Here is a 12483-nt window from a genome sequence, read left to right as displayed (position 1 = left end):
CTTGGCACAGATGCATTTTTTTACTGATGTGCCAGACGTAATGTTTAAAACCTGGATTTTTATCCCTTCTCAAAGTGGATCCATTGTCTTTCTTGCAGGATTATAGAGCCAGATGTAGAAATATCTGGGCAAGGAAACTGGGTCACTTCTGCAGGTACTGTGGAACATGCTTCTTATCTTCTTTTTCATGGAGGCCAAGCTGAGTAACACTGAGACAAAGGGACAGAAAAGAATACTCTCTAAAAAATTTTAGTCTGTGTCTCTGGTGCCAGGAAAGGTGAATGTCACATCTTGTTGCCCAGATGAATTTCAGAAAACACAGAGCTTGGGGCTAAAATTGCCATATATTGTTGTAATTAAGTTGGGAGGGGGTCTCCTGACATTTAGCAACTAATTTTTCCCTCGCTTTATCTGTTCAAATAAATAATTTCCATGATCTCAGACTCCAAAAATCCTAGTCATCTGAGAAAACCAGCTGTTTAAATTTTGTTTTACTTAGTTTAATTCTGGTGATCACAACATGGATACTGGTTGCCCACACTTTCATCACATTATTTTTAAACAAGAATGTGCTAAAATGGTTGTTTTCTAACAGAAGGGATTTCTAAGAATTGTTTGCAAGATGAAGAGTTTGGTTTTCATTGGTAATAATGATAAATAGCTTCAAAAATAGAATTTACTACCATAAAGTATTTACTAGCATATGAGGGTCTAAATCAGCCCCAATAAGAATGTCCATAGTCATATTATTCCTGATAGGTTTTCAGAGGTCTCATTATTCACATTTCATTTTCAACTAGAAAAAAGCAAATAGTGACTATGAGAAAATCTGAATTTTGCCTTGCTCTTTTATTTTTTCTATTAAGATTATAAAGTATTATTATAAGCTTATTTCCTGTATGGAGAAATATGTATTACGTGCAGGAGTTATATGAGTGAAAAGGAACTGCAAGATCACATGACATTTCTAGAGATGGTGAAAACAGCAGTATAAAAATATGTGGTGGTTTGGGATGGGAACCACATATAACAAAAATGCTACTCCGGGCTCAGGGTTTTTTTCCCCCACTGATTCTCACCTTTTCTCATCTAAGGATAAGGTATGAATCTACTTACTTAGGACAAAGATATTTGGACATTTGGCAAAGGTTTCTGGAAGAAATATGCATCTATCTGAAATCCTTACTATTAATATTCAAAGAAATCCATTCAAAAACCTCATGATTCTGATGGCATTAAGAACACAACCCCATTCTACCACTCCTGTGTGTATCTTCTTAGGGAAGTCTACTACTGCACTTCTCAATTTATTCACTTATGAAATAGAGGGAGAGGGTTAGGAGATGATGTCTAGGTTGGATGTTATAATTTTTAAAGTTTAATTATTTTATTCATATTTATACATGTTTTTCCATGTATACATAAAATTTATTGATTTATTAATGTAAAGTTACCCACATACGACTTAGATAATGCCAAAGCATAATACATAATGCATCATTTAATTAAGAAAAATTATAAACTCAGTTCTAGTACCTCAAATATTCATAAATGTTTAACTAGTGATTCTAAAAGAAAGAAAGGGTTGTTTCAACTCTCTCATCTTAATGGAACCAGAAAGCAGGGATGATGGTGTAAAATGTGGACAGCATTAAATGGGAACGTAGATCTTGGAGTGTATTAAGCGGGCTCAAAGTGTTTTGTCTGGGCTGAAAAGTAAAAACCTATTTTGCATGTGTTTTTAGGTGGATTAGTGAAAACCAGTAATATTACTACCCTATGTGCTACCCCATAGTACTACCCTATGGAAGTACTAAGTTTCCCAGAGTGAAAGTGTAATGTAGCTTACTGACCAGTGTTAAGTGACTGGGGAAAATAATACAGCCATGGTTCTCAAACTTTAGCATGCATCTGAAACCACCTGGAAGGCTTTACTAGACTATAGACTGTTGTACCCACGTCTAGAGTTTCTGATTCACTAGGTCTGGGATAGGGAATCCATGAATTTGTAATCCATGAATTTGTATTTCTCTCTAGTTTCCAGGTAAAGCTAATGTTTCTGCTGCTGGTCCAGGGAACACTCATTGGGAACTACTGGAATACAGCTTTGGGAGGAAGGCAATAGAGATGAGCACTGAGATCCTTTTCTTAATTTAAGTTTCATCAGAAATTTGTATCTATCAATATAAATATGAAGATAGATAGATAGAGATATGTTAGAAAAGTAGAAAGTTTCATTGGACTTATCATTTGATAATCACACAGATAGCTAGTGCTATTGCTACCACTACTGCTACTACTGGGCTGCTGCTGCTGTTTTTATTACTTGAGTCTGGAAAACATGGAAATAATTTGGAATGAAGTCAGAATTTTCACAAATGCATGCCTATCAATATTTGTAGGACATGAAAATGCCATTAGTGTTCTTGTATTGGGAGGTGACCTCAGATCAAACTTAAAAACCAATCTTAAGTAAAAACAAACAAAACAAAACAAATGTTTCATGGAACACCTCACATTTCTGTTCTGTAGACACATTAACACATACAAATGCTCATACAAAATGCAGACTGGTTTCATTACCTTCAATTTGGCTTTATATAAAGATAATTTATTATTTATTTTTATATAGAAAAACTAATTTATTTCCCTCAGAATCATTTTAGTACCAATAATTTTAATATTTTATATATCTAGGCTTTGTCCATCTTCCACTTGCCATGTAGCACCTTTTATACCCAACCTCCACCCTCATCCCCTCAATACTTCCAACGGCTACCAGTATCTTACTGAGCATTAAAGGGGTTTGTTCTCTATTCCTCACCTGTCAGGTTTACTGCTCCATTTTAATGCAGCAAAAAAAAAAAAAAAAAAAAAAAAAAAAAAAAAAAAAAAAAAAAAAAAAAAAAAAAAAAAAAAAAAAAAAAAAAAAAAAAAAAAAAAAAAAAAAAAAAAAAAAAAAAAAAAAAGAAAAGAAAAAGAAAAAAAAGAAAAAAAGAAAAAGAAAAAGAAAAAGAAAGGCTCAATGTTAGTTGGCCAATGGTGACAAGAGTAACTATGACAACTAAGATTTAAGAAAAACTGCTCATAAGCAGGGCACATTAATGACACACACTAGGAAATGACAGTGTATCAAAACATTTAAAGGCCTCTAATTATGAGTTAAATGGAAGATATGAGGGTAAGTAACCAAATGGAGCATTTTTGTGCATACATTAATGTCACATTCACTTATATCCACCAAGCTACAAAATATTGCCACAATTAATTATATCCCAGAAAGTGTTTGATGGTAGAGATATAATCTGACTTTTATAAAACATGCCATGAGGAAACTACTAATGTACTTAATGGAAATACAACATAATTCCATATAAGAAATGTGTTCATCTAAAATAAGGCCTTAAGTTAAGAGGTGTGTTATCTTTAATGATATAAAATATCTGCAAATGCACTGAACTGCACAAAAATGTGCACGATGGTAGAATACACTGTGAGGTAAAAAAGTGGCAAAAATGATTTCTTCAAAACTCCTTTTGATGAATAAGCTTATTATAAATCTTCTCTCCAGTAAAAGATCAAATACATTTTCAGTTTTGGAGAAAGTAATACTCATTATTATAAATCTACAGAGCATGACCCATCTATATCACTGGGCTAATCTTCCAAGTATTTTATTACCAGCCATTGACATGACAGATATTTTCCTAGTCAAAGAGGTGCTCCTGTCTGTGAAAACACCTAGCTCATGCTCATGTGATAATAGTAGATTGCTTAGATAACTATGTTCTTTATGTAGAGAGTATACCTTATGTAGAGAGCATTACCTGAAAAGAATTAAACAATCTCAACAGTGAGGCAAACTGCAGAGTTTTTGATGAGATACTGAGTCTACCTTAATGCAATGAAATATATACCCAAGTTGCTAAAGAATCTGGCTTTAACATAATCCAGTCCATCTCCTTTCAAAAATACAAAGCCCACATTTACATTTTACAAACACACACATACGAAGTGAATAATGAAAACGATATTAAACATACTGGTTAATTTTTTTATTCTTAATTTTAAAATGATTTACCTAGCGTGTATTTTTAAAAATCCTTATATATATACATGTATATATATATATATATATATATATATATATATATGCTTCTAACTTGATTGTTTTTAATCAAAGAGATCTTAACTGAATCATTGTAGGACAATCTATTTCTTTGGATGAAAGAGAACTACTTAGTAAATTATCAGTTTTATATATTGAAACTTGAATATTCTGATGAACAAACACATAGCTAGTGTGTAATTCACTCCCTCTTCCACAGAAATGTCAGACTCACCACACATACAGGTACATGTTTGGTGCAAATATCTTAAGTTTGAAGGCTTGGGAAGCTTATAAATTTAAATTATAAGCTGAGAGATTTATTATAGCTCTTGCAGGTCAAGATGAAGGTGATATTGCATGATGGAGTAAATAAGTGGAGGGGATTGAGTTTGGAGTTTGTTTAATGCCATTTGATTTGTATAAATTTGATTACCCAATATTCCTCTGTGCCAGGCACTCTACTAGGCATAAGGGATAAGAATGAGGAAATGACAGAGGTGCCTGGGGGGCTCAGTCGGTTGAGCGTCCAACTTCAGTTCAGGTCATGATCTGACAGTTCATGGGTTCAAGCCCTGCGTTGGGTTCTGTGCTCACCACTAGCTCAGAGCCTGGAGCCTGCTTTGGATTCTGTGTCTCTTTCTCTGCCCCTCCCCTGTTTACTCTCTGTCTCTCAAAAATAAATAAAATGTAAAAAAAGAAAAAGAATGAGGAAATGACAGCATCTTTGATCTACATTGTAGTGGGGGCAAGAAAGATAAGAAAATGGGAAAATCTAGTAATGTGGTAGGTTCTGAAACATAGACAAGTGGAAAGTGCTTTAGTAGCATAGCCAGTGGACCACTAGGGTAGCCTGAACTGATAGAGAGAATAGGGCAAGAAGGAGGCACCCAGAACATCATTTGGTTCGGTGGCATCTTAGCATATTTCTAAAGGATGTTTTAGAGATAGTCAGGCCAAGAGGAGAGGATAGGCTGGGGAGAAAGAGGAAAGACATTCCAGGTGTGTAGAAGGATGTACTCAAAGGCCATAAAGAAGAATCAATTGGACAATCAGTTGTCCAGTGTGGTTGGGCATGGCAGCATAGATCTCCATAGCATCTCAAAAGATCCTGATCTGTATTTTGGATCTACAGGAAAAGCTTGAAAAGCTAAGGCCTGTTGGTGTTTTAGTCCCATCTATCCCTTGACCTTCATACATGAACATCTGCAGGTGGGGATGGAAGTGATTTAGTTGATCTACGGTACCTATTTAGGTTAGACGATTTCTATTTAAGGATATTAGTTTTGTCTAGATAGTGCCTGAGATCTTTCCAATGCTTAATCCATAGTTTCTTTTTTCCCACAGTACATAATAAATAACTTCTCATTCATCTTGAAATGTTTTTCCATAGAGTCAAGTTAATGTTTTATTTTTAAGTATCTTCTATACAAGTAATTCCTGGGCTGTTCTAGCACTAATGACTAAAAAGCCTTACATATGTAACAAGTGCATAGGATAGATGGAAATCTAAGAGTGCTCATTTGCTTTATGAATTCTTTTCTATTCTTTTCTGTGGGGTGAATGAATGAAGGACAATTTGGAGTCATATTAAAAAACATATACACACTGGAGGCATAAATAATATAGCAATAGAACTATTAGGTGGTATTTCAGGTTCTTAGATTATAGAGCATTATCAAAAGGTTAAATTATCTAGTCTACCCGCTTACTTTATAAATGAGGAAACTGAGGCCCAGGTGTTGGCATGACGTTCTATCACAATTAGCTACCTACTCACAGAGCTGGGACTCAGGTTTCCTGATTCCTGATTTTCTGATTAGTGTTTTTTTGAAATCTTGCTACCATCTTACCTCTGTAGCTTACATTCTGAAATATTGTATACATCACATATAGAGAACAAAATAAAAAAAATCATAGTGCAAAATAATCCGTAACACTAAAGACCTACCAAATAGATTTTAATTTTCTGATGCTTTAGTGGGATTTTAGGGTCCTTACAAAGCCTCAGTTGATATTGTTTTGTCATTGATTATCAATGTATTATAGGTTTACAAATTATTAGATTAAAAAAATCAAGTCAACTAAATACAATGTCAGATAAAAGAGTATACTGGTTCCACATTAATGTAATTAATAAGAATAAGTCTCAGTCTTTTCACACATATCTATAAAATATGCTTCTTTATATGAACATACCATCCATAGCTAAAGACCTAATCATAAGGCAAATAGTTTTGTAAGCAGTTGTATGTGATAATTGGGATTATCAAGATAATGTGTTGATAATATTTCATAATAATAACAATAAGATATATACAATTTGAGTCATTACCAATGACCTATGTATAAAATGAAAGGCACCTAAAAAGAAGGATGAAGTATTTATTATATAATTAACTTTGCTCAGAATCCAAGCTATAAAAGACACTATTCATTGCCTACAGAAGATTTCCTCTTGAAGTGCCTCATGATAATCAAGAAGGACATTGTTGGGTCTGCTTGAATTTCAAGTCAGGAATGTTCTTTACTGCTGAAGCAAGCATTTCTATTTCAGAAATGCTTCATGGGCCTTCAGATGGTTAGCTAAATATACTTGGCATTCGAGGATGTGTGCATTTCCCAACAATTGCATTAGACGATGCTTACATATGCACACACTAAAATGCAACTCTATTTTAACAGAGTCATAAAATCTTCAAATGTGACTCCTCTTTTTGAAGGATTAGAAAAAAATTATAACTGAATTGAATTTTTCTTTAAGCACATTCACATGAGGAAAGGAACACTTAATTACAGATCTTTAAAAAATTATCAAGGTTATAATCCTATTTATTCCTATTTACATAACTCATAAATGCCCTTCACATTTATGTTAAGTGGCATAATAATGATAGCCAAATATAGCAGAATGAAACACAACTTAGAAAAATAAAGAAAGCATTTTGTCCATTTTGAATAATCACAGAATGTCATGTGCCATGGTCTAGAAATGCAACCATCAGCAAGCACTTTCTGATCTAACTCTCACAGTAAAATTTGGCCACCTAAATAAATATCACAAAAAGCAATGATAATTCTACTTTTAATCTTTTATTATTGTATTTTCTTCTTGTAATAAGTATAGCACATGAACAGCAAAAGATACCAGCTCCTATTTGGACTCAGGATCTTTTATTTTTCTGGGCATGTAGGTACCCAGTGCTTTCTGCGCTTACTTCTTATACAAGAGAGATACAATTCAATTAAATATATACTGATACAATATGGATTGCAATTGGGGGGATTGAAACTATCATCTATGAGGAGAGATTGGCCTTCAATTACCGGTCTTTTAAGCTATTTTATGACATAGATAATGGAGTGATGTCGTGATCAGGAAACAAAATAATGATGGGTCAGTCTGTCTTTCTTTCTTTCTTTCTATCTCTAAAATAGGATAGGCAATTTAATGAGTGATGCTTATGAATATCTTTCTCTAATTTTTTTCTTTTCAACCCTCTCTTCACACTGAAATAAAATAGAATACAGTCTCATAAAAGAATGTTTTGCAAAGGACAGTGTCTTGAAGGATATTTTTTTGAGTTGAGAGGAGGCTATTATATAAAAAAGAGACTATTCCAGGAACATAGGAACATATTTAACAAAAGAATACAGGTAAAAACAATTAATGTAAACCAAGTGAAGGGAGCCAGATGAATAGGATAAAGATATAATGTAAGTAAGATTATCAGATTAAGTATGTCAGCAAGAATCAAAATGAAGACATTCTCATCTGATTTTGAAAGTCAAGGTTATGAGTGGGGAGAAAGAGAGGGACAGAGACAGAGGGACTATTTTATAGTACAGGGAAGAGGTCATCTTCACGTGAGCATTCTGACAGATGATATGCCATAAAGAAAAATGGGAACATAGATTAAAGTTTCATAAAAATAAAATCTGGATTGGAGAAAAAGTAACATAAAGGAAGATAATTCAGAATTTAGTCAGTCTACAGGATTGTTTATGCATATGTTAATATTTATAATTTTATATATTTTAGTATTATAATTATATAGTTTTTAAGTCTGGAAGGATTTAGGGAAAGAATAATTACTAATGTCCTCTTTGCAACCAACTAGGCAGTGACTAGGGAAAAAATTTTGCTTATTGTAATGGAGGCAGAAATAGAAGTGAAAAAGTGTGGAAGATCAGAAAGTATGGAGTAGATGTGGATTCTTTGCATCCTAAATGTAGTGAAAAGACATTAAATCAGATCAATACTTAGGAATAGAAATACTGAGGTTTTACTTTTAGTTTTTTTAAAGTAAAATGGTACCTCACATCCCTTATTGGATACAAATGAAAATTAACTATGAAATAAAGGTTATAGAAAACAGGAAAAAAGTTCATTCTCTTCTTTATTTCCCTTGTTTTATCTTTAAATTTTAGCAACTTTCAGGGTTCAGGAAATAGCTACAGGAAAAATATTAGCTCATGTGCCCATTAGACTTATGAAATGGACATAAATGTGCAAATTTGTAATAGTATTTCTAAAACCATGTTGAAATTGAGCAATTAATCCACAGGAATCTACCCCCAAAACCAAAAGTACACTGTATACGGTGTATGTTAGCCAGCCTGACAATAAATTATATTAAAAGAAAAAAGAAAAAGAAAGGAATTATACATTAGAAAACTGAAAAAAAAAATCCATTTGAATCCCAAAGACCAAAAAAAATTTTTTGAGCAATTAATCATCTATAGCAATCAAGTGCAGGCTTGGAATTATCTGCCTGTGAATGTTCTCATTTTTCAAAAGTCATGCAAAGTGCTCGTAATGCATAAAGTAGCTCAGAAGACTATGGCTAGGATCCATGAATTCTAGGCAGCAAAATGTATACCACATACTGTATGTGATTTTAAAAAGTATGATCTTTATATTTTGTTCCAACCTTATAAAAGCATTTTGCAGTGATTATGTGGGCTACCCTGAAGTATTTCATTAATAGCAACCAACCACATAATGACCATAGAAGGGTTACCAAGATTGCAACGGAAATATTGGGCAAACCTACCTTTTATAAAGAAGGATCGCTATGACAATGCAGATGATAAAGACCACTGCAAGGACAGGACCTACAACCCAGATCAAGCCTTCTTCTTCATCTGTGATTGGCTGTGGATCCAGATCCATTGACACAACAGGGTCAGAGTAGGGACTGGTCGCATACATCTTCTGAGGAAAAACAGAGTCTGTGTTACTTATAAACTAATGGCTTTCTGGTGTGTATCTTTAGCATTAGGAGAAAGAAATTCAGAATTTAGTGGGTTTGATGTTGTGTGAAATAATGTCAGTAAAAAAAGGAGGGAGGGAATGGGATGAGAGAAGAGGTCGGAGATAAGGGAGGGAGGAGGAAAAGGTAAAGAGGTCTTGTAATCTAAATTTCCTTGTAGAGTGAAGTATCTTATAATCAAGTCTTTTTTGATGGTATAAATTAGTCTGTAAACACATTGGGATCTATGGATGGCATATTAAATGATCTTACCAAGTCTAAAGTACCAGCAATTAACCACTCATAACATGTTCAGTAGGCATTTGCATTAGGCCAAGGTGTTATATACTGTGTGAAAATCAACTGAAATATTATAGTTTCAGAACCAAAGACATTATCACCCAGTCAAGGAGACCAAATTTAAAAAGTAAACATTTACAGGGAAAATGTCAGTATTTCAGGAAGGAGAAATGGAGACCTGTAAGTCAAAGGATACAAACCCTCAGTTATAAGAAGTTCTGAAGACCTAGTGTACTACCTGGTGATCGTAGTTAATAATACAGTATCATATACTTGGAAGTTGGAGAGAGTAGATCTTAAGTATTACACACACACACACACACACACACACACACACACATACACACAGAGTTAACTATGTGAGATTATAGATAATGCTTATTATCTTGCTGTTGGCAAACATCCCACAATATATATGTGTATCAAAACAGCGTGTTGTACACTTTAAACATATACAATTATATATTTTAATTTTCCCCTCAATGAGGTTGTGGAAAAATACAGTTACTTGCTGAAGGAACTGATTTTGTTTTTATAACATCCTATTTTGTTCTGTCCCATTTCAAGACTCTTTTAGAACAGTATTCTCTTTTTTTAAAGATTTTTTAAAAAATGTTTTATTTATTTTTGAAAGAGAGAAAGACAGTGTGAGCAGGAGAGGGTCAGAGAGAGAGGGAGACACAGCATCTGAAGACAGGCTCCAGGCTCTGAGCTAGCTGTCAGCACAGAGCCTGACACGTGGCTTGAACCCACAAACTGTGAGAAAATGACCTAAGGCAAAGTCAGATGCTTAACTGACTGAGCCACCCAGGCGCCCCAGAACAATATTCTCTTGACTGAGCCTTCTTTAAAACTCCCTCCACTGGTTCACCTAATTCTGTACTCAACTGGTTGCATACTAATCTTGCCAACCAATCATGTCCCGCTGAGCCGACCACCTTTGAATCCATCCTGTGCCAGCATGCTGAAGTTTAATTTTCTGCTAGTCTTTCTCTCCCTTATCTAGCAACACCATTATTAGCTTTAACTATCAACTTCTATGAAGATCACTTCTTGATTAATGTTCCTAAACTCAGAAGCTCTGCTATGTCCCAGACCTTCATTTCCAATTATTTTGAGAGATTCTTACATCTACCTGCAAGATAAGAACTGCCTCTGTTATTCCCCTGCTTCCTAGATACTTCCTAGATACTCCTTCTAACTTGCTAATTTTTCTCAACCTCTCTATACCTAGGAATGAAAACTACTGATTATCTTGCCAGTACTCTAGGTCAATCTACCCTTTTTCTAGTCTCATGGATACCATTTTCTTCAGGACCTCATTCATGCCCACCCAAACCAGAGCAAGAGTTTCTTTCTTCGTCTAACAGTCTCTACTGCTGCTAGAGTTATTATCCTAAACTGCAGCTGTTAAACCTTAAGGAGGCTCTCTGGTGATTCCTAAATAAAACCTAGACATCCTAGCATGGATTTTAAGGTCTTCCATGATTTTGTTTTAAACTTCTGTACCACATACAACATTTTCCATCACAGTGAGATTCTTGCTACTATTTGCTAATGGCTCTATTCTCTCTCTTTAACCCTCTCACAAGTTCCACAATGTTTATCTCCTGAAATCCAACTATTCTCCAAGGCTCCACCTAACTATGGCTTTCAGTGTTACTAACTGTACTTAACTGGAAATAATCAATCATTTCACAAACTATAGGTAAAAACAATTTTTAAAATGTTAGGTAGTCCTTTATTTCTTTTATTTATCCTTCATTCCTTTTTTAATGGTATTCACCAAACTCTATTTTCCTTTTTGTGCATATGCCTTATTTTCTTTAATGAAACTGTAAACTCCTGGAAGGTAGGGATTTATATACCCTTTGTATCTGCTTGCTTAAAGCAGCTAGCATGAAATGCTGCCGTTAGTGAGTTCCCAGCAAACTTCTGTTAAAGAAAATACAATGTTCATCTTTTCAAATGGCTGACTTTAATCAAGACATGAGAGAATAGTCTCATTTTTCCATGATTAGGAAGTATATTTAATTTTTAAATCTGCATTTAAAAATTGATTTAGGATATATATTCTGAATTGAAGTACAGCAAGATTAGTAGTCAATCTGGAGGGCATATGCCCCACTAAATGCTTGTGCACTGTTCTTTCTTCCCATTTTCCTCACAGTTCATAGGAAGGAGATTGACTATATGTCCAGATTTTCTAATGTGTCAAAAGATAAAATATTTAATACATTTCCAACCTTCTCAGAAGCAGCTTAAAAAAAGATATGTACAGTGTAAAGACTTGGCAAAGACACTAAATATCGAAGAAACATGATTCTTTATATAAATATAATTGCTTGCTCTGGTTTATACTCTCCCCTTTCTATTTTCTAGGTCACATTCAAACTGTTTGGCAGACAAAAGTAAACAAAACTCTGTGATTTCAAATTCTTTACCAAGAGCCTTTGAGATAATCACCTTGGTCAGCCAAGACACAAATCTAAGCAGAGGTTTTCCCAAAGTGCACAGATTTCAAACCTAAATGAGGATATAGAGATATGTGAAAAAGAAAAGAAAAGAAAAGAAAATCATAAAAGACCAGCCTGATAAAAAGTAGAATTTGTTCAATACACGGGGGTAATAGTCTTTGGTCTTCCTAAGCCAGTCCTCTGATATTCTCAATATGAGGCAAAAGGAGACTGGGGAAAGCTCATGCTGTATAGAGTGGTTATTTTCTCTATGAAAATTATCAGCCCACCCTGGGAATGGTTAGATGCTTAACAACAACTTGTCCATAAAAATTTGAGGCTTATAAAGTGACTAAATCACTGT

The 12483-nt window shown here is 34.1% G+C and overlaps 1 protein-coding gene across 1 annotated transcript in view; it reads right to left on the bottom strand.

Moving 5' to 3' along the window:
• Positions 1–12483, bottom strand: part of PTPRD (protein tyrosine phosphatase receptor type D) — a 402643-nt gene that overhangs the window by 129052 nt on the left and 261108 nt on the right. Inside the window, exons 22-23 of the mRNA XM_029920345.1 lie at positions 9166–9326; positions 2825–2836 (exon numbers count right to left, since the gene is read on the bottom strand). Coding sequence (XP_029776205.1) covers positions 2825–2836; positions 9166–9326 — 173 coding nt within the window. The remainder of the gene's footprint in view (positions 1–2824; positions 2837–9165; positions 9327–12483) is intronic.

Source organism: Suricata suricatta, chromosome 13 (assembly GCF_006229205.1).
Source record: "Suricata suricatta isolate VVHF042 chromosome 13, meerkat_22Aug2017_6uvM2_HiC, whole genome shotgun sequence".
Taxonomy (NCBI): Eukaryota; Metazoa; Chordata; class Mammalia; order Carnivora; family Herpestidae; genus Suricata; species Suricata suricatta.
Note: the sequence above shows the minus strand (reverse complement) of the source record. Positions and strands in the feature narration are given on the sequence as shown.